This window comes from Ambystoma mexicanum, chromosome 13, assembly GCF_040938575.1.
Source record: "Ambystoma mexicanum isolate Mex_15411 chromosome 13, UKY_AmexF1_1, whole genome shotgun sequence".
In the NCBI taxonomy this organism is placed as follows: Eukaryota; Metazoa; Chordata; class Amphibia; order Caudata; family Ambystomatidae; genus Ambystoma; species Ambystoma mexicanum.
Genome location: NC_090938.1, coordinates 476,874,678 through 476,900,078, shown reverse-complemented (window position 1 = coordinate 476,900,078; position 25,401 = coordinate 476,874,678). Strand labels below are relative to the sequence as shown.

The following is a 25,401-nucleotide window of genomic DNA, read 5'->3' as shown; positions in this document are numbered from 1 at the left end:
GCAGGGGGTGAGGGGGTGGGGAGAGAGACACGGGGCATGAGCGGGGGTGGGGGGAAGGGGAGAGAGACACGGGGCATGAGCGGGGGTGGGGGGAAGGGGAGAGAGACACGGGGCATGAGCGGGGGGGTGGGGGGAACAGTAGGGAGACACAGGGCATGAGCGGGGGGTGGGGGGGAAGGGGTGAGACACAGGGCATGAGCGGGGTGGGGGGAAGGTGAGAGACACACAGGGCATGAGTGGAGGGTGGGTGGGAAGGGGAGAGAGACACGGGGCATGAGCGGGGGTGGGGGGAAGGGGAGAGAGACACGGGGCATGAGCGGGGGTAGAGGGGAAGAGGAGAGAGACACGGGGCATGAGCAGGGGGTAGGAGTGAAGGGGAGAGAGACACGGGGCATGAGCGGGGGGTAGGAGGGAAGGGGAGAGAGACACAGGGCATGAGCAGGGGTTGGGGAAAGGGGACAGACACACTGGGCATGAGCGGGGGGTGGGGGAGAAGGGGAGAGACACACGGGGCATGAGCGGAGGGTGGGGGAGGGGAGAGACACACGGGGCATGAGCGGGGGGAAAGGAGGGAGACACGGGGCATGAGCGGGGGGTGGGGGGAAGGGGAGAGACACGGGGCATGAGCGGGGGGTGGGGGGTAACACAAGGGAGACACGGGGGTGGGGGGTAACAGGGCGACAGGGCATGAGCGGGGGGTGGGGGGTAACACAAGGGAGACACGGGGCTTGAGCGGGGGTGGGGGGGTAACACGAGGTTGACACGGGGCATGAGCGGGGGGTGGGGGGGTAACACAAGGGAGACATGGGGCATGAGCGGGGGGTAACACAACAGAGAGACACGGGGCATGAGCAGGGGGTGGGGGATAGCAGGGGAGACAAGTCATGAGCGGGGGGTGGGAGGGAACAGGGGAGACACAGGGCATGAGCGGGGGGTGGGGAGGAAGTGGAGAGAGACACGGGGCATGAGCGGGGGTGGGGGAACAGTAGGGAGACACGGGACATGAGCGGGGGTGGGGGGGAAGGAGGTAGACACGGGACATGAGCGAGGGAACGGGAAAGAGAAACGGAGCATGAGGAAGGGTGGGAGGAACACACAGAGAATCAGCGAGAGGGGAGACATGGGAGACATGGGAGACACGGGCCATGAGCGGGGGTTGGGGGGAACAAGAGAGAGACACGAGGGCCTGTGCCTCACTGTCTTTTCGTGGCCGACACAGCCCACATCTACACTGTGCAGGCAGCAGATCTGCTCCGATAAACAAAGATGGCGGGCATCTCTGAAAATAGACGCACTGCACGCTTTATGGCAACCAATAGAAAAGCACGTCATATGTCTGCGGACATCACGCAAGCTGCTTGCCCAATCACCGTCCTGTCCGCGGAGCGAACAGGGAAGTGTGTCTGCGAAGCGAACACAGATATCACTCATTTTTTCTGACCTACTTTTTGGTCATTTAAAAAAAACTACTGGACGGATTTTCACCAAATTTGCAAAAGCACGCTTTCATGACCAAGCCGCTGCTCCTGGTCCGAATTTGGTGAAAATCCGTCCAGCGGTTTGGGCTGTAGGCGCGAGCAACATTTTTTTCCCATTCAGTCTATGGGAAAAAAAAGTTTTGGGACCCCCCCCTATAACATTGCCCCCACTAGACGAATCCTCACCGAACTTTGCAAAAAAATTCAGAGTGAGCCACATACTTTCTTTGCAAAGTTGGGTGAGGATTCGTCCAGGGGGAGCGAAGTTATAAGCCGCCCAAAAAGTGCTCTTCCTAAGAAAACACCAACTTAACCATAACTGTTCCACTGTTAATGTACATGGTCTACATCTAGAGGCCATAGGGAAGTTAGAGCAAGTAAACAGGCCGCCACCAGTGTTCCATATATGAAACCTCTTTAGTTATTAATGAATAAAAAAGGTGTGATTTTGTGCTTGTGAGATGATTTTGGGTGTGTGCTCTCTGTGTACGCTGTGGTCTCTTGCTCCTTTCCCTTGACCCTGTGTTTGTTTGTCTTCAGTCACGTGTTTGTTTTCTAATGTCAACATTTCTCTTTTGTGAATTGTAACCTAATAGGCCTGAGCCAGCACTTGTGTCTTGTGCTTCTATTGGCGACAGGCTGCTCGATTACACACTCTCCTCGCGGATGACAAATGCATCCCGCCACCACTCCTTTGCGGTCTGGCCGTTAAGAGACTCTCAGTGAAACATAGGGTGATGCCAGGAGAAGAACACTAACAATCAGAAGGAAGGCAAGAAGCTAGTGAAATCAAGTCAATTATATCATTTTATTTTGACTTGAAAATGTAAAAATTTCATTAAACATTTTAATCATTTGATAGTTATAAAAAACATTTATAAAAAACATCCTATATTTCACACATCCATACATTCACTCAATCTAAGTAATTTCATAAAACATTCAATTATTCAAGAGTATTCAAAAACAAGGACATATAATTCATTTCCCGTAAACTGTTAAAAATAGTTCATTGCCGAAAAATATCTCAATCTAAGTAATTTCATAAAACATTCAATTATTCAAGAGTATTCAAAAACAAGGAAATATACTTCATTTCCCGTAAACAGTTAGAAATAGTTCATTCCCGAAAAATATCTCGACTATTGGTGCCCAAAAGTGTGGATCTTCTTTAGAATGAGGGCATTCCCGTTGGCAAATAGTTTCGACTTGGAACAATATGTAAGTCTTCATCAGGAAAGGATGAACATTACAAATGTCTAAAAACAAACAGATGAAACATCTTGTTAAAAACTATTTCAACTAGCTTATTGTCTCCCCTCATACAGTAGTGCTCAAAAAGACCAAAAAAGGGGGGACATCAATCTGTCTCACCACCCCCAGGGCCTCTAATTGCCCACAAATTAAGTCTCAACGCCTGCTGCATATCTAAATACAGCAGAGGGCTGAATGAGTGCCTCCACCAAAGTCGACAACCTTTCAACAAACCATTAAACCCTTTTAAACAATTAAGGTTAATGGTATATGCACAACGACACGTACATTTCTTATTGTATTTGTGCCGTATTTCACACTTCACACATTCAAATAAGCTCCAGACATGTCAGGACTCAGTGCCGTAAAAATCGTTTTATGCCTGCAAGCCCTGTTAGGGCTAGTCTGATAACTTGTACTCCAATGACCAGGCCGATAGTATTCCTGCGGTCCCTGGCAAGCATTAGTGTAACTCGATCTCCTCATAAAAAGTAAATCTAATCAAAATACAAACATAAACTTTAATGAAGAATAGCTGCTTTCTAGCTGTTCACAATAAACAAGGGAAGAAGGGAGAAAACAAAGACGAAACCGAAGAAAGGAAAAGGAAAGGAAAAGAAAGAGAAAACAGGGCACATAGCTACCACTCGCAGAACGAATATATATGGATTAATACCTTCATAAAAAAGTATTATTTCGCCCATTGCGGGGAAACAATTCCTCTCTGGCCGGTTCTTGTTTCAATCGGTGACATTAAACCAATCGAAGCAGGCGGACAAGAAATCCACTGACAGTGAATCATCGCATGCATGCATTCTAACCTCGGTCTGTATAATAGCAAACAGAAAAACAATTGCCGTGACAAATCTGTTCTCCCTTTGGAGAAAGAACAAAGCGGCCATTCTATCTGCAACACTCACCTTAGGACTTAAATATACCCGATCGATCACGACGGCATCTGTTCCCGGTAAGGAGCACACAAAATCGGCAGCGTCCGTTTCCAAATAAATACGAACCGCGACTGCCGTGAAAGTGAAGCCGTCTTTTATTTCACTCAGCCAGATACATAGAAATAGAAATAGAAGAAGTACTCACGCGGGCACAAGAAGGCTATCTGAGACTCAGCCCAGTAGCCTGAGAATTAGAGATAAAGAACAGACTACAGAATCTGAAAAAGCACGAGAAACAAAACAGCTCTGATCTCTACCCAGAATTACAAACCAGTAGGCCACTTCAAAAGCGGATGATCCAAAAAAGATGAGAAAAGATGAGAAAGCCAGGGAAGACGAAATGTGAAGGAAGAGGAAAAATATACCCAAAAAGGGTCTGCCTTACGATCAAAAGAAGAGGGCAATCTATATACATAATATAATACCTAAAAAACTCAGTTCCATTCGTCCTGTTGATTCAATCCCCTATTTAGACTGTTGGTGTGGTATATCCACCACTGTTCCTTCTGGGACAGATGTGCCGCCGTGTTAGCCGCATCGGTACCAACCACTTTTTCAATTGCCCACCATTTCAGATCTTCTGGGCTGTGTTTAAAATCCAAAAAGTGTGTGGTTAAGGGAGCATTTAATTGTCCCGTCCTGATTTTAGATTTGTGCTCACCTATGCGTAATTTAACAGGTCTAGATGTTTTGCCAATATAAGCCTTTTTACAAGGGCATATTACTACATATATAACATTGGAACTGAGTCAGGTGGTATGATGTCTCAAATTCTAATCCCTATCGTGAATCCTAATTACAGAGGTTGCCGAAGTGCTGGCGCAGTTGGAACAGATACCACAAGGGAAATGTCCAACAATAGGGGGCATACCCCAGATAGCAGTTAGGGTCCGTTGATTATCTTGTGCCTGATATTTATCAGCCTTAGATACCCAGTTTTTAATGTTTCTGCCTTTCTTAAAAGCATATATCGGTTTGGGTAAATCTATCATGTTTAGCTGAAGTAAATGTCAATGGGTGGATATTATCTTCTTGATTTTATTGTGCTGTCTATTGAAAGTCAAAGCGCAAACTAACTGGTCATTTCCCAATTTTCTGGCTTTGGTTTCCTTTTGTAAAAGCAATTCCCTATGTTGATAGTGGGCTTGCTTTTTGGAGTGTTTTAGCAATTTTCTGGGATAGCCTCTCTCAATTAGTCTTTCTTCGATCACCGCAGCCTGTTTAGTAAAATCTTCTATTTTGGTGCAATTTCTCCTAGCCCGTAGGAACTATCCATACGGGATATTCGACTTTAGAGATTGGGCATGAAAACTCTGATGGTGCAGTATCGTATTCCTGTCAGACTCCTTTCTGTAGAGATCCACTGCCAAAGCATTGTTGTCCACCTTAATTAACAAATCCAAAACGGCAATCTCCTTATTGCTAGTCTGGATCATAAAACGCAAATTAGGGTTCAAATTATTAATCCATTTGAAAAAAGGCATTATAGACCTCTTTGGAGCTGTCCCAAATTATAAGTATATCATCAATGTATCTCTTATACAATTTTAGAGCAGATCCAAAGGGGTTAGAATCTGCCATAATATTCGATTCCTCAAAATCCCGCAAATATAAGGTGGCATAATTGGGAGCAAAGGACGCTCCCATAGCCGTCCCTTTTATTTGCATGTAATACATGTTTTTGAACCTAGGAGTGTTTCCCTATGTTTCAATTTCAAAAGTTATTACCAATGATGTAACACACTTGTGTTTTATCTGTTTAACCTGTCTCGAGTCAGTTTGGTTTTTTCCTCTCTACACTCCAGCAGACAGACAGAAATATTGAAATATGGTTATACTCTAATAGCTATGATATTGTGAACATTTTGTGAGCACATATGTACAGTGCTTGCTACAAAACTACAACTTTACCTCCTCAACTATCACAGATGACTGACTCCATGGAGGAAGGGATCAACCCTCTTTAGTTGAGACATTTTACCTGGGATACTATCCCGTTAGGAGTGCAGCATTGGGTTTCTGGTCGGCAACGTCCAGGGTGTGTTTTGTGTCTTTATATTCTGGATCCCGAGTGGCCTCAAGATCTTCTCAGCTGCACCTGAAGTTTTCCCCTACTCAACTATACATATTAGTTTTACGTTCTCTATATCAGTATTAATCTCTACAGAACACGTACCTGTAACAATCAGTAGTGCCTCCCACCCCCCAATTATTCTATTGTGCTTCTATAAGGCTATGCAGTTCATTCCACATTTCTGATGTCAGGCGTGGGTAGTTTATTTTGCAACACTTGTGTACAGGCACGTTATAAATGACTTATCATAACATAACACTCATAATGTGAAATACAATCTCCAAATCCCAAAAAGCAAATGAAGACAACTTGGACTCACTCGGCTGGTGGCTGGCGGCTGGCATGGGGCAACTTTATATCAACCGTACCCTGAACGTGTGACCCAGGCATTTCTGCAGCATGGGTGGCCCTCCAACATATGACATGGCATCCTGATATAACTGGCAGCATCATGAGGTGCTGATCACCAGCATTATGCCGCTTGGTTCATCCTGGCATATCCTTCTGCACCCTAGTATTGCCACACCTATGCTTTCTGACTATTCTGTAGCCGGTCCGATAGCACTGCGAGTAGAGTGCTCGCTTTTTCATCTGTGCAGATCCTGCTGATGCAGGTTTGCATCCCGGCAGGGCCAAACTCAGCCTTTCATCCTTCCGAGGTCGATAAATTAGCACCACACACTGTGGGTAATAATAAGCAGCGCTCAGATGCCTGAGGGTTCATAGCGCTATATAAATGCTAAATTATTATTATTATTACCCCACAACAATATTCCCAGCTCTGTGCAATATTTTAGCCACACCCACATGTATACTTTTTGTATTTTTTATTATTAGGTTTACTGGTAAAAAAACATTTACCCAATTTCGTCAATAAGAAGGTACATTATATAAATACATAAGTGTTTAGAATTAATATAAACAGTCACAGCAAAAACTGTCACAACACTGACTTTGTGAAGCGTTTGGACTCTGGCCACAGTGGGGAACCAGCCCCTGAACTTACAGTTGCAACGTTTGAACAAACTCCCATGTTCTGGGAATGTACCACAATGTATTAGTAACAGAGACTGCTTCAGTTATTTGCCGTTTATATTCGTGAGGAGAATCAACTACTTTAGAATTGGCCCATATATCTGCCCCTAAGGAGGGCTTGGGTTTTCCAACTCAGTTTGAATAACATACGTCTTGCCTTGAAAAGGACCCGTTGTTTTGGGTCGAAACACGTGTCGGCAGTCTTGTTTTGCATCAACTCATAAAATCTGTTTCAACAGCGTTTTTTTGACTGAAGAATCTATTGCTTTGGACTCTTTGTTTCACTGTATTTGTTGTCCAGTTGCACATTCAATTTGAATAGGACATTTACCATTCGCTTAGGGCTGCGCAATCATTTAGAGTTGACATTTTTCAAGTGTTTACATATAGTTAATAGGTGAGGTCAGAAATCCTCATTTGGGTCAGATAGATCAAAGAGTCAATGGGCCTCATGACGACCCTTGCGGTCCGGAAATAACGGTGGCGGTAAACCCGCCGCCACCGTTGTTTCCGGACCGCCTGATCCCGACCCCTGCAGGCGGGAGGTGATGTTCCCGCCAAGCCTGACCTGGCGGGTTTAACACCGCCCGCCTGCAGGCGGACGAGGAAACACCGGCAGCATTACAAGATGCTGCCGGTGTTTCCATGATCCCGATTCCCATTGAGTCCCATAGGACTCAATGGGAATGGGGATTTACACCATTCCGCCTCCGTGATTCCCGGAAAGCCGGGGTTGTGATGCCCCGGTAATTCCGGGAATCACGGAGGCGGAATGGTAATACGAGTCCGGCGTTAACCAGGCGGTTTTACCGCCTCGGTTAACGCTGGACTCGTAATGAGGCCCAATGTGTCTCCTGCAGTGAGATGCCTGTAACATGCAGGGCACATCACATCAGTTTCGGGAGGATAGCTCAGGGGCAACATGCTCGCCATGGAAGAAAGCAAGACGACACAGAGCAACACAGGTTCGATCCCCGGGTCCGCAGTTAGAAACCTCTGGGTATTAAGCGTGTTATAAATAACCAATCATATCCACCAAAACAACAGAAGAGTTGAGGTCCAACCCTTACTCACCGAGCCCCACCTAAGAACTGAAAAATACACAACTCAATTTGGTGCTCATAAAATACACATTTCAAAGCTTCTTATCTAAAATAATAAAAGAAACTTTTTCTTTTTTATTTAAAAAAAGGTTTTCTTTCTAGCGGCACTCTGCAATAATTAGTCCTTAATGAGGTCTTCATGCATCCCATTGGCTCTTCAAGCATAGAAGGTAAGGAATTGTTGAGGCAGTGGCATGTTGGAAGAGGAGAGGCCATCTGCCCCTGGCTCGAGGCTCAATGTAAAACCTGGGGCAGATCCCAAGGAGGCCCCGGCCCACTTAAAGCCCATACTACAAGTCATAATAATCCAAGAAAGGAAACAGGAATGGATGAGGTGCACCCATCTGACATGGATCTGGTTGGGAGCTATGCTTTTTATGTCAAGAATGTGAAAAGGTCTGCTATTTTATTATTTTGGACACGCATACCATTCTCTTGAGCAAGTAAAGGATGCGCATCAATAACAGCTAAAGGCCGGAGCGTTTATAAATATTGAGATATCAGACCCTGCTTACTGGTGCATAGAATTGTCTCGGGCACCAACAAAAAAGTGTCCCACAGTTGCAAATGGGAATTTGTTTTTTTTGTGACGCTGTTTGAATAGTACCCAAGGGGGAGGTTTTTGATCAAATGTGATGCAGATTGTACATTTCATCAAATGTGATGCAGATTGTACATTTAAAAATATATTCATTCAGCAACACTGGTCAAAACTATTAGCCGCATAGTGAAGTAACTCATCAAACTGGCCCACATTGGCCAAAAAAGTGCCCCACTTTGACCAAAATTACTGCCCCACACAAGCCTTTCGCGTTTTTGGTTCGACCATGGGCCTATTACCCTAAATGCCAGTCCGAGCCTGCCTGCTAATACAACACTATAAACCATGGAAAATATGTTTTAAAATCCGCCATTTGGGTCTATTTAAACAGATATACTCAACTGGGACCCCACCACTTCAACCCCCCTAAAACAACACGTGCTCACCTGCTGAGCCAAGTCTGCCTGCAACATATATGTAGTGACTAAGCCTTCCCTGGACCCTGAGTAGAATACATGGAATGTTGGAGTGAGTGACAGAGAATGCAGGCTGAGAGAATGTTGTTGTATGAGTCTGTTCTGTGAAAGGCAGTTGGAGAATGAGACCCCCTGAGAGAGGATGCCGGTGTACGTTGTCCCCATGATGTTCCTATCTTATGTAATTGACCTGAGGATCTTGATGTAATGTACATGAACATGATTAAAGAAGTTACCAGTACATCCCAAGATGTTGGAGTCATCTTTGACCAGGAACCCATCTTTACAATATACATTCAGGGAGTCCCAAAATTCCCTTGATAAAGATATGGCACCCTTACGGTTTTACGTCTTCCAGACATGGTGCCAGCGAGAGACAGAGAATGTTCTAGATAAGAGTTCATAAAGGGGTCGCTCATGGCCAGAATGCTGTGCTGTGTTTCGCTCGGATCTGAAAACTCATACAGGCATTGCCTGCAAGAGAACTTTGCACGCAAAAGTGTTCAACGTGTCCCCATTAACTGGAAGCTCCCTACCCTCCTCTAGTCCTCGGTAGATCACTGTGCTTCCGTTGCCCCCAATACTGTACACATTGGCAGCCGGTGCTTCGGATGTGGAACTTACCTCCCCGTTGCAGAAGCAGTAAATGAAGGCCACAAAGAATCCCTGCAAGAAAACAAATACAATGCATGTTAATCTGGTATTGGCCCAGAGAGAAGGCTTGCCTACGTCATACTAGTCATACTATGGCTCTCTGTACTGTACTACATTGACAATCACCTGGCTAGTGCCACTGCACTTTACAATGCAAATCAGAAATTGGGAGGCACCTTTGGGGGTAGTGGCAGTGTAAAAGGGTCTACGAGGCACATTCGGGGCAATAATACGGTAGGAGGGTCTAATAGGCACATAAGGGACAGAGATAGTGTAGTGGGGTCTAAGAGGCACACTGGGGCAGTGATAGTGTAAAATGGTCTAAAAGGCACATTGGGGCAATACTAGTGGAGAAGGGTCTAAGGCACATTGGGGTAGTGATAGTGTAGAGGGGTCTAAAGGGCACATTGGGGGCAGCGGTAGAGTAGAAGGGTCTAAGAGGCACATTGGAGGCAGTGATTAAGTAGAAGGTCTAAGAGGCACATTGAGGTCAGTGATAGTGTAGAAGGGTCTAAAAGACACATTGGGGCCATACTAGTGGAGAAGGGTCTAAGACACATTGGGGTAGTGATAATGTAGAAGGGTCTAAAGGGCACATTGGGGCAGTGGTAGAGTAGAAGGGTCTAAGAGGCACATTGGAGGCAGAGATTAAGTACAGGGTCTACGAGGCATATTGGGGACAGTTAAAGTGCAGAAGCATGTAAGAGGCACAGTGGGAACAGTGTGAGCGTAGAGGGGCCTAAGAGACCCATTGGGGCAATAATAGTGTAGCCGGGTCTAAAAGGCACTTTGGGACATTGATAGTTTCGAAGGGTCTAAAAGGTACATTGGGGGAAAGATTAGCGGGGAAGGCTCCAAGACACATTGTGGGTAGTGATAGTGTAGAAGGGTCTAAAATGCCCATTGGGGTAGTGGTAGAGTAGAAGGGTCTAAGAGGCACATTGGAGGCAGTGATAGTGTAAAAGGGTCTAAAAGACACATTGGGGCAAGACTAGTGGAGAAGGGTCTAAGGCACATTGGGGTAGCGATATTGTAGAAGGGTATAAAAGACACATTGGGGCAGTGGTAGTGTAGAAAGGTCTAAGAGGCACATTGGGGGCAGTGATAGTGTAGAAGGATGTAAGAGGCACATTAGGAACAGTGAGAGTGTAGAGGGGTCTAAGAGGCACATTGGGGCAATAAATGTGTAGCCGGGTATAAAAGGCACATTGGGCCAGTGATAGTGTAGAAGGGTCTAAAGCGCACATTGGTGCAACACTAGTGGAGAAGGGTCTAAAACACATTGGGGTAGTGATAGTGTAGAAGAGTCTAAAAGGCACATTGGGGCATTGGTAGTGTAGAAGGGTCTAAGAGGCACATTGGGGACAGTGATTACATACAGGGTCCAAGAGGACCATTGGGGGCAGTGATATTGCAGAAGGATGTAAGAGGCACATTAGGAGCAGTGAGGGTGCAGAGGGGTCTAAGAAGCACATTGGGGCAATAACAGTGTAGCTGGGTCTAAAAGACACATTGGGGCAGTGATAGTGTAAAAGGGTCTAAAAGGCACATTGGAGGTAGTGATTAAGTACAAGGTCTAAGAAGCAAATTGGGGCAGTGATAGTGTAGAAGGATGTAAGAGGCACATTAGGAAACGTAAGAGTGTAGAGGGCTCTAAGAGGCACACTGGGGCAATAATAGTGTAAAAGGGTCTAAAATGCACATTGGGGCAGCGGTAGTGTAGAAGGGTATAAGAGGTACATTGGGGACAGTGATAGTGTAGATGGGTCTAAAAAGCACATTGGGGCAATACTAATGGAGAAGGGTCTAAGACACATTGGGGTTGAGATAGTGTAGACGGGTATAAAAGGCACATCAGGGCAGTGGTAGTGTAGAAGGGTCTAAGAGGCAAATTGGAGGCAGTGATTAAGTAGAAGGTCTAAGGAGCACATGGGGGCAATACTAGTGGAGAAGGGTCTAAGACACATTGGGGTAGTGTGTAGTGATTCAACACTAACCAGTCTCGTGCAGCAATCAACGAGGCAAATGGAGAGTCCCCTGAGGCCCCTAACACCTCCCTCCTCCCTAAGAGGGAAACGAAGGGTTGTGCAAGGGATCCCAGGGAAACCCTCCTGGGGGAAAAAACCCTGCTGGAACGGATGTGGAGCTGAATCGGTTGCTTTATCCGCTGACTGCAGCGTCTCAAGATTACAGGATTCACTGGATCGGGTCACAGAATCACGGCGAAGTCCGGATTCTAGATAAGTAAACAAGAGATGAGTGAAGGAACTAGGTACGAGAGGAATCAATGTAATGGTTGGTGATGTACCTAACGTGTCTGGAAGGGGAGGCTACCGGAGTTTCCTGTAGACTCGTGGGCAGCGGAACGGGAAGGCTATGCAGAAAGGCAAGGCTGTAGGAAAGAGCAGGAAGGAAAGGTAAGCATAGGAATAAGGTTTAGAATAATAACTCCCTAGTTGCGAACTCATGTAGCGTCTGTAGAGAGTAGCGACGCACTGAGCTTCAGCTCTGCTGGGCCATATCCGGAATCCATAAGAGAACGAGATGACGTCAGAGGACGTCTGCCATGCGAACGTGAAAACACTGCACCGTAACCCAGAGGATGAGGAGCCATCTTGGAAGAGGTGGAAAAGGAGAGTGCTTGCAATCTCCAGCGTTGCCACAGGGAACGCCGGTGCCAGCAAGTCGTGACAGTATGCCTCCTTCCGAGGGTAACACCCCCTGGCTTGCCCGGATGACACCTGTGAAAACTGCGAACCAGTAAGGGGGCGTGGACTGCTGAAGCTGGTTCCCAGGTACGGTCGGCCACAGAGTAACCCTTCCAATGGATCAAATACTGCAGCCGACCGCGATGATAACGGGAATCACAAATGCCCGAGACTTCGAACTCCGGACCCTCCATAGTAGCTACTGGAGGCGGGTAGGCCTTTGTAGATCGACCAAAACGATCCGATACATGAAGCTTGAGTTGTGAAACGTGAAAAACTGGGTAGATCCTGGACCAAGAAGGTGGAAGCCGTAACTCAAAAGCCAAAGAACCTTTTGCTCTCAATACCGTGAAAGGTCCAAAATATTTCGGAGACAATTTAGAAGGAACCAGATGTCTGGGCAGAAACTTTGCTCAGAGCCAGACCAAATCCCCCGGAACAATCACTGGAGACGGTGAACGATGTAAGTCAGCATAACGTTTAGAATGCTCTTTAGCTTCCAGTAATGCGGTTCTGGCCAAAAGATGTCCCTGTTGAATGTCGCCCATTAGGGCGTCCACATCTGGAAAGGCTGAAGATCTGAGAAGAGAGGATGAATAGCAGGAAGGATCGTACCCATAGGTACAATGAAAGGGACTAGTTTTGATAGAAGCATGAGGAGCGTTATTGTAGGCAAACTCTGCCAAAGGTAACAAATCCTTCCAATTGTCCTGTGCCACTGATACAAAACAGCGCAAATACGTTTCCAGAGTTTGATTTAAACGTTCAGTCTGTCCATTAGTTTGAGGATGGTAACCCGAACCTAAGGCTCTCTTTATGGCTAAAGCAGAGCAGACTTGTTGCCAATATCGGGAAATATATTGGGAACCCCGATCTGACACTATGCTGTCAGGAAGACCATGCTGGGAAAAGATGGAGTCTATGAAATGTCTGGCCATTTGTGGAGCTGTTGGTACTGAGGGCAGAGCCTGGAAATGAGCCAATTTGGTGAAATAATCCACCGTTACCATAATGGTGGTATGATCTTTAGACTCAGGTAAGTCAAGAATAAAATCTGTAGAAATCAATTGCCAAGGACGAGTAGGTATTTGGACTAGAGCCAGCTTTCCCAATGGTTTACTGCGAGGTACCTTGACTTGCAGACAGACCACACAGGATGAGACGTAATCAGTCACGTCCCTTCTTAAGGTTTCCCACCAGAAATGTCTCAGTATGAGCTCCTGGGTGCTGGCTATTCCACGATGTCCAGCTACAATAGAATCGTGACACATGTGCATTACTTCAGTTCGGAGCTGGAGTGAGGGAATGTACACCTGATGACCCCGGTAGAAACATCCGTCTTCGAGACTTAGTCCCCATTTATCCGCCTGAAATCTAATGGAGTCCATTAAGACATGAGTTTGGGCTGCTACAGAGTGGAGGAAGTCCTGAACCATAGATATAAATGTAGCATGAGGAAACAGTCTTTCAGTCTGTAAACCAGATTTGCAATCGGGATCTCTTCGAGATAGAGTGTCTGCTTGAAGATTGATTTTACCTGGAATGATAGTGAAAGTGATATTGTAGGGAGAGAAAAAATGGGCCCATCTTGCTTGCCGGCTGTTGCGAGTCTCAGCGTATTGTAAACTCTTGAGATTCTGATGGTCGGTGCGGACCTCAATGGGATGTTGGGAGCCCAAAAGGAGATGTCTCCATTCTTGAAAGGCCCGTTTTATAGCCAGCAACTCTTTCTCTAACACCGTGTAATTGATCTCAGAGGGAGAAAAAGTCTTGGACAGAAAAGCCACAGGGTGTTCTGGTCCTTGAGCAAAAGCTTGTTTAAGTACCGCACCCAAAGCAAAATGGGAGGCATCAGTTTCGACTATAAACGGTAAGCTCTGATCTGGGGTTCGCAAGAGTGGAGCGGAAGTAAAAAGAGTCTTCAAAGTATCAAAGGCTGACTGGGCGTCTTCTGTCCAATTAAAAGGCTTTCCCTTCTTGAGTAATCTCGTAAGGGGCAGAACGATTGAGGAAAATCCTGCTATAAATTTCCTATAGAAATTCGAAAACCCCAGAAATCTCTGTAGTTCCTTGATAGAACTAGGAGAGGACCATTCCAGAATAGCGGTCACCTTGCGAGGATCCATGGAAATTCCAGTAGGGGACAGAACGAACCCCAGGTACGTGACCGTAGTCTGATGGAATCTGCACTTTTCTGGCTTGCAATAGAGGTGGTTACTTCGTAATCGGTGTAATACCTGACACAGGTGTTGGTGATGTTCTTTAGGATTCCTGGAAAACACCAATATGTCGTCAAGATACACCACTACCGTATGAAGAAGGAGGTCTGAGAATATATGGTCAATGAATCTTTGAAAAACTGCAGGTGCATTTGCGAGTCCGAAGGGCATAACCCGGTATTAAAAATGACCAAAGGGGGTACGAAACGCGGTCTTCCACTCATCCCCTTCTTTAATTCTGATGAGGTGATAAGCCGCTCTGAGGTCCAACTTTGTGTAAATCGTTGCCCCTTTTACTGCTTCTAGGATGTCTGGTATTAAGGGCATTGGGTATCGATCGGGAATTGTGATCTTGTTAAGGCCCCTATAATCAATGCAGGGACGTAACTCGTCCGTGTCCTTCTTTGCTATGAAGAATAATGATGCGCCTGCAGGGGAAGTCGATTCCGCAATCAAACCGTTTCTGAGGTGGGTATCCAAATACTGTCGTAGGACTAATTTTTCCTTCTCGGAAAGGATGTACATCTTTCCAAAGGGGAGTGGCTGAGAGGAGTCTAGACGGATGCAACAATCGTCTCTCTGATGAGGCGGAAGTTCAGAAAATTTGGAAGAGGAGAAAATGTCCTGAAACTCTTCGTACTCAGGAGGAACAAGACTAATCAAGTCTACTATCCTTTGAGGGGCAACAGGATTCGAAGAAGGAGTACAAAATCCGACTGATCCTTCAGCAAGACAGTGTTGGGTACAGTATTCTGATCCCAAAAAAAATGGAACCGGCTGCCCAATTTATGGAAGGGTTATGTAGTCTTAACCATGGCAAGCCCAAAATGACAGGGTAGTGAGCTGCTTTTATTATATCAAATACGGCGTCCTCCCTGTGTGATCCAATGAACATCTTCAAAGTGTGAGTCTGTTCTCGTATATATCCCGATATTAGTGTGGTTCTGTCTATGCCTTCAACATGTATAGCGATTGCTTTGGGAGACCGGGGAATATTCAGTTTTCTCGCCCAAAAATCGTCCATGAACAAACCAGCTGCCCCACAGTCAACCAAGGCTGGGACAGTAACAATGTTTTCATCTGGCAGATAAAAAGTGGCACGCAGGACTACCATGTCCAGCGAGGGAGACAACCTTGTAGGAGATTGGGAACCTGTATCTGTTACCCCGAACGTAGGTCCCCTTACGGTTGAGGTCTGGCGTTTCCCGAACGAAACGGTTTTCTGAGAGGAGCGACTGGGCACTCGTGCACGGCATGGTCAGAAGAGCCACAATACATGCATAGTCCCTGGTTTCTTCTGCGGGCGCGTTCCTCTTGAGTCAGAGGACCCCGTGTAGTGCCCAACTGCATAGGTTCGTCCGGAGTAGCTGTTTTAGGGGAGGATGCTAATTCTGGCGCAGAGCGATGACTTCTCCCTTTTCTCCTCTCCGTGTGCCTTTCTTGCAGCCAATAGTCCAGCTGCATGGTTAACAAAATTAGTTCAGCTAATGTGTTTGGTCTCGGAACTCGAGCTAGTTCATCCTTCAACTCCTCATTAACCCCTCTCCTAAACAACGTAATAAGCGCATCATCGGCCCATGATGTGCCTAGGGCCATTTGTTTAAAACGGGTAATGAATTCTAAGATTCCTAAAGACCCTTGCTTGAAATCTAGAAGTTTCTCTTGAGAGGAGACATTGTATTCCCTCCGAGAAAACATAGCTTTTAGGCTCGCCGTAAAAGCAGGCACAGAATCCAATATGGCATTGCTGGAAGTGACAATAGGCGTGGCCCAAGCTAGCGCGGGACCTGTGAGATGAGTAATCATATATCCCACTCTATCTCTGTCCGAGGAAAAGAAGGATGTCTTCAAAGCAAATTGCACTGTACATGCATCCAAAAATTCCCTTAAAGAATGCGGGTTTCCGTCATATTTCCCGCCTGGTAGAGGGCCAGGAGGAATCTCTGAACAAGTGGGGGCCTTAATTAACATTTGCTGTTCAAGGATTGCATTTTCATGCTTTAAGGCTTGTACCTCATGGGACAATCCTTGTACTGCGGTCGTTAATTGCTGCACTTGATCTAAGGCTGCCTGTAAAGTAGTCATGATGTGTATCTAAGCCTTTTTTTCTTTTAGGGCGCCGCTAGCTGAAATGATTCAACACTAACCTGTCTCGTGCAGCAATCAACGAGGCAAATGGAGAGTCCCCTGAGGCCCCTAACACCTCCCTCCTCCCTAAGAGGGAAACAAAGGGTTGTGCAAGGGATCCCAGGGAAACCCTCCTGGTGGAAAAAACCCTGCTGGAACGGATGTGGAGCTGAATCGGTTGCTTTATCCGCTGACTGCAGCTTCTCAAGATTACAGGATTCACTGGATCGGGTCACAGAATCACGGCGAAGTCCGGATTCTAGATAAGTAAACAAGAGATGAGTGAAGGAACTAGGTACGAGAGGAATCAATGTAATGGTTGGTGATGTACCTAACGTGTCTGGAAGGGGAGGCTACCGGAGTTTCCTGTAGACTCGTGGGCAGCGGAACGGGAAGGCTGGGCAGAAAGGCAAGGCTGTAGGAAAGAGCAGGAAGGAAAGGTAAGCATAGGAATAAGGTTTAGAATAATAACTCCCTAGTTGCGAACTCACGTAGCGTCTGTAGAGAGTAGCGACGCACTGAGCTTTGGCTCTGCTGGGCCATATCCAGAATCCATGAGAGAACGAGATGACATCAGAGGACGTCTGCCATGCGAACGTGAAAACACTGCACCGTAACCCAGAGGATGAGGAGCCATCTTGGAAGAGGGGGAAACGGAGAGTGCTCGCAATCTCCAGCGTTGCCACAGGGAACGCCGGTGCCAGCAAGTCGTGACATAGTGATAGTGTAGAAGGGTCTAAGAGGCACATTTGGGGCAATAATATGGTAGGAGGGTCTAATAGGCACACAAGGGACAGAGATAGTGTAGTAGGGTACAAGAGGCACATTGGGGCAATAATAGTGTAGCCGGGTCTAAAAGGCACATTAGGGCAGTGATAGTGTAAAAGGGTCTAAAAGGCACATTGGGGCAATACTAGTGGAGAAGGGTCTAAAACACATTGGGGTAGTGATAGTGTAGAAGGGTCTAAAATGCACAATGGGGTCGTGGTAGAGTAGAAGGGTCTAAGAGGCAATTTGGAGGCAGTGATAGTGTAGAAGGGTCTAAAAGACACATTGGGGCAGTGGTAGTGTAGAAGGGTCTAAGAGGCACATTGAGGCAGTGATAGTGTAGGAGGAACATTAGGAACAGTGAGAGTGTAGCGGGATCTAAGAGGCACATTGGGGCAATAATAGTGTAAAAGGTTCTAATAGGCCCATTTGGGGCACTGGTTAAGTACAGGGCCTAATAGGCACATTGGGGCAGTGGCAGTGTAGAAGGGTCCAGCAGGGACAGAGGGGCAGTGATAGTGTAAAAGGGTCTAAAAGGCACATTGGGGCAATACTAGTGGAGAAGGGTCTAAGACACATTGGGGTAGTGATAGTGTAGAAGGGTCTAAAAGACACATTGGGCCAGTGGTAGTGTAGAAGGGTCTAAGAGGCACATTGGGGCAGTGATAGTGTAGAAGGATGTAGGAGGAACATTAGGAACAGTGAGAGTGTAGCGGGATCTAAGAGGCACATTGGGGCAATAATAGTGTAAAAGGTTCTAATAGGCCCATTTGGGGCACTGATTAAGTACAGGGCCTAATAGGCACATTGGGGGCAGTGATTAAGTACAGGGCCTAATAGGCACATTGGGGGCAGTGGCAATGTAGAAGGGTCCAGCAGAGGCAGAGGGGCAGTGATAGTGTAAAAGGGTCTAAAAGGCACATTGGGGTAATACTAGTGGAGTAGGGTCTAAGACACATTGGGGTAGTGATAGTGTAGAAGGGTCTAAAATGCACAATGGGGTCGTGGTAGAGTTGAAGGTTCTAAGAAGCACATTGGAGGCAGTGATCAAGTACAAGGTTTAAGAGGCACATTGGGGCAGTCATAGTGTAGAAGGGTCTAAAAGACATATTGGGCAGTGGTAGTGTAGAAGGGTCTAAGAGGCACATTGGGTCAGTGATAGTGTAGAAGGATGTAGGAGTCACATTAGGAACAGTGAGAGTGTAGCGCGATCTAAGAGGCACATTGGGGCAATAATAGTATAAAAGGTTCTAATAGGCCCATTTGGGGCACTGATTAAGTACAGGGCCTATAGGCACATTGGGGGCAGTGGCAGTGTAGAAGGGTCCAGCAGGGACAGAGGGGCAGTGATAGTGTACAAGGGTCTAAGAGACACATCGGAAGCAGTGACCGTTTACACGGACTTAAGAGGCACATTGGGGGCAGTGACTGTGTAGAAGAGTGTAAGATGCACACTAGGGCAGGGATAGTTACCGACATTGGAGGCCACAGTAATATGGAAGGGTCTAAGGGGCATGAACAGGTTCATGGTAGAAGGTGAGCGGGTCACGTGGGCGGGCATTGAGAGGGTGTTCTGGGAAAGCAGCTGCTAAGAAGCAGCATCATGGCTATTCCATTTCTGCACCTTTACCCCATGCCTGAGTTTTAAACTTTACTAGCAGACAATCCCACACTGGAGAATAATAAAATGACTTTTATACAATGAGCAAGGCCAACAATAAATACACACGATCATTCACATATGGAGCAAACATATTTTTTTCCACACAGGTGAGAACTAGTAAGATGCTGGGAAACCTGGGGTGCAGTGAGTAATCCAGAAAAAGGAAAAGGTGTTCTAGGGAAAGAAAGGGGCTTGCATTTTGGGCGATAATTAGTGAGGCAATCCATGCTGGATTTGCTTGCCCAAGTGTCTGTTTTTAGATAAGGGCTTTAAGTATGGATTTTGTGCAACACTATCCACACAGAGGTGGAAAAAGAGATACGCTTCAATCATTCCCGCCAAAGGATTGCAGCATTGGGAGTCATGAATAACCACCCAGTCACCTGAAAGGAAGTAAGACACACAGTGCTGTCTGATCAAAGATGATCACTAGTGCAACCCACCCCAGACATGAGTAAGACACTAAACTAAAAACTGCTTGAAAGCTTATCGTGATGCTTGAATTATGCAAAACAGACTTTTCCATTTTCGGTTAAGAGCATTTTGAGTGAAACGCGCCAACCCAGCACCAATTCGCCATTTCACAAACTCAGGCCCCTCTTTATGGAATTTTGTTGCACGGTTCAAAGTGACTTTGCACTGCAAAAATACACTGTGCACAGTTCCATGAATCAGGGTTTGTGCCGGCAGTGCAAAGTCACTTTGAACCGGGCAAAGAATTCTATGAATCGGGCCCTAGATGGGGTTCTGCACCAGGTTAAGGCATGACGTTGAAAAGCTGTACACACATTTTGTGATCAAGATATACGTCTTGAACAAAACCTCGATTATGTCTTGTGTAATTTATGTTTGGATATGGGATGTTATTGTGTTTTAAATATGTTGATGTACTGATTGTATAGGCTTTAATGCTATGCTATGCAATACAATGAACTGATGATGTTGATGATGGTGAAGTGATGATGATGATGATGATTTTGGCGATGATGATTGGCAATTGAACAGTGACAAAGGGGACGTTTGCTCACAACATTGCAAAGACCCTTGAGGAGGGAGAGGGGTGGAATAGACTGCAGGATTCCTGGAGGTACATTTCATATCTGATTGGTTGGTGGCAACCAAGAGGAAGTATGCATTGGAGGCTTCCCATTTTTAAAAACAATATAATATAAACTCTTCAACAGTCTCAGTATTTTGATAATAATTTCCCTTTTTTGCCAAAGAATGTATTTTTCTACTCTAGTGTCTGATTTTAACGAATGAACCCTAATATGCTTCTATACAAGCGTGACATGAAGTTGGGGTAACTTTTTGTTATGTGCTGACATGTATGGCAGCGTGGTCTATCCATAGAAGCCGGGACATGGTCATGGGGAACGTACATACAAAGAAAGTTCTTGGTGTCACAATAACATCCTTTTTGGATGGAATCAATTAAATGTCTGCCTCCTTGCACCATCTCTGATAGTTGACTTCTGGAACCCTTTCCCCTTCTGTAAGGGCATGGCAGCCTGAAAAATGCTGCCCCGAAAATGTGCCCATAGAAGCGGGTCAGTGGCTTTTGATTCATTCTAAACCTTTCAGCTATCCCTCTTTAGTGTTCTCATGGTCACCCTGAGTAGGACAAGTATGCCCAGACATACTTGCCAGGCCTGCTGTGCCAAGAGGTCCAGATACACCTCACGAACGATGCCCAAGGAGGCTGAGTAATCTGCTGTTTCTTGTGGTCTAGTGCAAACGGGATATGCCAAAGCAGTTCCAGCTGGACTGCCCTTTTGCAGTGGGACCAATCCCAATTTTCAGACAGCGAGGGAAACCCGGCGATACAAATGAACATAACAACAAATAAGTGTGCATAGTAAATGATGAAGTCACCTGTATTATTGCGTCACCAGATCTCTTAGCAGCTTTGATGAAGGGCAAGCACAGGCCTCGCCTACCTCTTCCCTCCGCTTGCATGCCATCGGATGGCAAGACCCTAGATGGACACCGTCTTCTTTCTATTCGGGTCATATTTTATTAATCCACTCCCAACGCCTCCGTTTTCACACCCGTTCATCATGTCACATGGGGATCTCCAGGGTTCCATCTTATCTCCTGTGCATTGTAACATCTAGGAGGAGGCACTGGAACTCTGGTGCTCAGTACAGACATCTCCATTCACTAGTATAAGGGCTACATCCAGCTCGGTCTAAATGTCTTGTCCATTGTACAGGGGTGTTGCTAGGTCTGGAAAAGATCCGGGGCTAGGCTAATGTCGGGACTGTTGGGACTCGGGGCTAGCTAGTCTTTTGGTTGTAGTCCCTGAGCTTCTATCCGGGGCTCCAACCCAAAGACCCGGGGCTATAGGCCCCTCAGCCCCCCTAGCAATGCCTCTGCCATTGTAGTTGTTTGTCAATTTCGAGATGCTGTCCAAACCATCCAGGACTAGATCCAGGATCACTTTGCTTAACTTAACATGTCTTAAATCACATCATCGGGTTTCTCGCCTCTGTGGCAATCCTGGCAAATCTATCTAACCACACTTGTTATCATCCCCACCTATGCACTTGCAATGGAATCCCTACTATTTACAAGACGCCCATCACTGAATAATCAGGAACATATCAGTGAGTAACTTCAAATAGTTTCTATTGATCAACATTAGTCATTTTCTATTGGCTCCTGATTTTCTCATCACTATCCCCTTAGCACTATTATCTGGACTTCCCATGTCTCAAGAACCTGATTAGGCTGGCCATACATTCAGTGGCCTGATTTATTTCTGGCTCACAGATTCTTGGATGTCATCACCGCTATTTTCTTTAACCTTAACTGGATAGCAGCGCACATTTGTATTTTGTTTACACTTGTGTGTATGATGTTTTGGCACTTGTACTAGGGCATGGTTGTGCAGCACTGGGAAATGTTTGTGGTTATACATTTTCTTAGTTTGCAAATGTTCTGCATTTCAGGTATAACGATGTCTGAATCATGTTTAAATACTCATTGTCTACTCTACAAATAGGAGTGTCAGTTTTGCCAAAAGTGTGAGATCCCCTCTTCTGAGAATGAACAGTGCCAAGTAACTTGTGCAATGGGGGGGGGAAGGGGTTGCCCACTTCGTAGGGTCTATGAGCATGCTTAGCTCTCTGTTTCACACCAGAGGGGAAATAACATTTGCATATCATTCGGGCCCCGCCCACAAGGACAGACCAGCGCTGAAATGCCTGGCAATCCTCCATCGGGCAAGAGTACCAACCGTCCTAGTCACGCGTTTCTCCCTTCATGCACGTCACCTGTGATGTGTGGCAGAGGTGGAGCCTCTGTCCAGGCACAGGGAGAGTAAGGCTCCCACATCTGGGCTTCCCTTACTAACTTAGGATGAAATTGCAAGTGTTCCAACATTTGTCAAAGTATTAGTGTCACCCGTGATGTGTGGCAGAGGTGGAGCCTCTCTCCAGGCACAGGGAGAGTAAGGCTCCCACATCTGGGCTTCCCTTACTAACTTAGGATGAAATTGCAAGTGTTCCAACATTTGTCAAAGTATTAGTGTCACCCGTGATGTGTGGCAGAGGTGGAGCCTCTCTCCAGGCACAGGGAGAGTAAGGCTCCCACATCTGGGCTTCCCTTACTAACTTAGGATGAAATTGCAAGTGTTCCAACATTTGTCAAAGTATTAGTGTCCCTCTAGTGAGAACGGATGATGTCAGGACCAGGCTGATACAACGGTGAATATTTCTCTTCTGGTGAGGCGCAGCGAGCTAAAACTTGATTGCGGATGCTCCAAAGTGGGCACCCTCCCATAAGACAAGTTACTGGACCCTTTTCCTTCTCCTTGGATGGGCTCCCACACTTTTGGGAAATGTATCAACTGTTTTGATATCTCCATCAATGTTATATGAAAGCCTAGGGAAAGCGGTGACCACAAGTTGCACCTACTTCATGGAGTAAGTTTCCACACCCTGTCATTATGGAAACCAGTGCCTGGAAATGATGAAAACAGTCAAAAGCACTTGTTTCAAAAGAGCTAAGTGCTGAGATGTGACCTTGAACATCAACGCACTTGGTTGCCCTCACAGGGCTTCAGAGATGCTGACTTATGATCAGGAAGTGTGATATATTCTCTTCTGGGGAACATAGTAATCGTTTAGTAGCATTTCCTTCAATTGCGGGAACCTGTAATATTGGCTCATTGGAAGTTGTGCAACATAATACCACTTTACATTACAAGGAAATGAGTTTCATCTCCCTCAACCGTCTGTGTCCCCAATGATGACGATTCCAGACCTCCCCAAAGCCTTTGCAATTTATCGGTTATTGGGTGAGGCAGAGTAACATCTGGGAAAAACAAAAGTGATAACTTACCCCATCCTAAAAAGGGAGAAATCTGCTATTATTTTACATTTTAAATTCTTCCACTCTTAACTTTTCATAAGTAAAAGGATCCCATGACAAATGAAATTGATGTAAGGATTAAGTTTAGTGGTTTGCAAACTATATTGATATTACATATTTAGCAAATAGATAGCGTCTGTTTCATATCACAATATCCTGCACCTAACTTACACTTAAACATATCATGTAAAACAAATGGCACAAGCACACGTCCCGAGCTGCCTGGACGGTATTGTACAAAATTACCTACTCCCAAAGGTTCGACCCCCAAAAGTCTAACCCCCAATTTTTCGCATATATACATGTGGGGGCGTAAAGTGAACAAAAAATGTATAGGGTTAAGATGGGGGGATTTGGGGGTCTCCCCCACATATATATTTGCGCAAAATATTAAAAAAAATATTTTAAAAACTGACTTTTGGGAGTCAAACTTTTCGGTTCGGTAAAATCACATAGATCTGCCTGGGCAGCCAGCACCCCCTCCCCTTCCCGACTCCCCCTCCCACCTCATCTCTTAGCACTCACGTAGTTTCCTATGTGGGTGCTAAGTGTGTCGTTTTTTTGTATTAAAAAAAGAAACGTACCTTTGAAGCAAGGCACGGTGCCACGTAGTGCTGTCATCCTGAAAGCCAGTTTTCAATGTTGATGATGTCATCAACATTGAAAATGGACTTCCCGACCAACAGCACTGCAGGCGTTGGGCCACTCTTCAAACCAACATTTTAATAAAATATAAACACCATTAGCAACCATGTCGATAACTACATGGGTGCTAATGGCGATATGCCCCTCGGCGCCAAGCCACCGCTTTCGGTAATGGCACTGCTGCCTTTCTTAAGGGGCCCTTGCTGCGCTCGGGCACTTAACTTCGACGGCGGGCCATTACATACATGGTCGCCCACAACCACCCTTTATAATCTGTTTACAATACTACTCTTTGACTTGTTGGATGCACTCGGCAAAGCATACACCAACTATGCCAACGACACCCAAGTCCTCCTCCCCCTCACCAAGGACTACTCCCAAGACACAGAAGCCCTCCTCCAAATATATGCTACCATTCAAGCATGGATGGCCACCAATGGCCTCTGCCTAAATGGTGAAAAAACCGAGATCATCATCCTAGCCCCCAAGGAAATTCTAGCTAAACTTGGCCCTGAATACTCCCACTTCCCCAATGACAACACAAATATACCAGTTTCCGCATCTGTAAAGACTCTAGGAGTCTATTTAGACTCCACACTCTCAATGATGAAACAGGTCAGCGCCATCTCCTCCGCTTCCGCGCTCACCACTAAACTCATCTATGCCATAAAACTATTCCTAACTTCCCAAAACAGCCTCTCCATCGCTAGGGCCACCATCGGAGCGAGGCTAGACTACTGTAACGTCCTGTTAGCAGGGACCTCCACCAAACACCTATGCAAGCTCCAAATAGTGCAAAATAATGCACTCTGAGCCGCCCTACACATTCCTAAATACGACCATGTATCCTAAGCAAGACGAAATGCACACTGGCCCCCAGTTAGGCAAAGAATCAACTTCAAAATCCTCACTATTACTTATAAATGCATTAACCTCACCGCACCTACATACTTATCCGAAAACATAGTCAAGAACTCCTCAGACCGCCCCAAAAGGAGCCATCACACGAACCAACTCCGCATTCCCACCATCAGAAGAGCCAAAGCCGGTGACATTGGCTTCCCCCACATTGCACCCAAGCTCTGGAACGCCCTTCCCAACACACTCAGAGCAGAACCATCCCTGCTTGCCTTTTACAAATCACTTAAAACTATCTTATTTACCTAACCCCTTCCTCCATATACACCCTTCCACTTCACCTCATTCCTCAAGATGTTCCTTATCTCAATTACTGTGTCTCTATAATCTGCTCTATAAATATACATTTCCATGTAACCAGCCTCCACTCCAACGTAACCAGCAAGCTGTTCACCTCTGTAACAGCGCCAC

The 25,401-nt window shown here is 46.0% G+C and overlaps 1 protein-coding gene across 1 annotated transcript in view; it reads right to left on the bottom strand.

The window, feature by feature from the left end:
* Positions 1–25,401, bottom strand: part of LOC138521346 (parathyroid hormone/parathyroid hormone-related peptide receptor-like) — a 280,555-nt gene that overhangs the window by 12,724 nt on the left and 242,430 nt on the right. Inside the window, exon 12 of the mRNA XM_069634105.1 lies at positions 9,536–9,577. Within this exon, the coding sequence (XP_069490206.1) occupies positions 9,536–9,577 (42 nt within the window). The remainder of the gene's footprint in view (positions 1–9,535; positions 9,578–25,401) is intronic.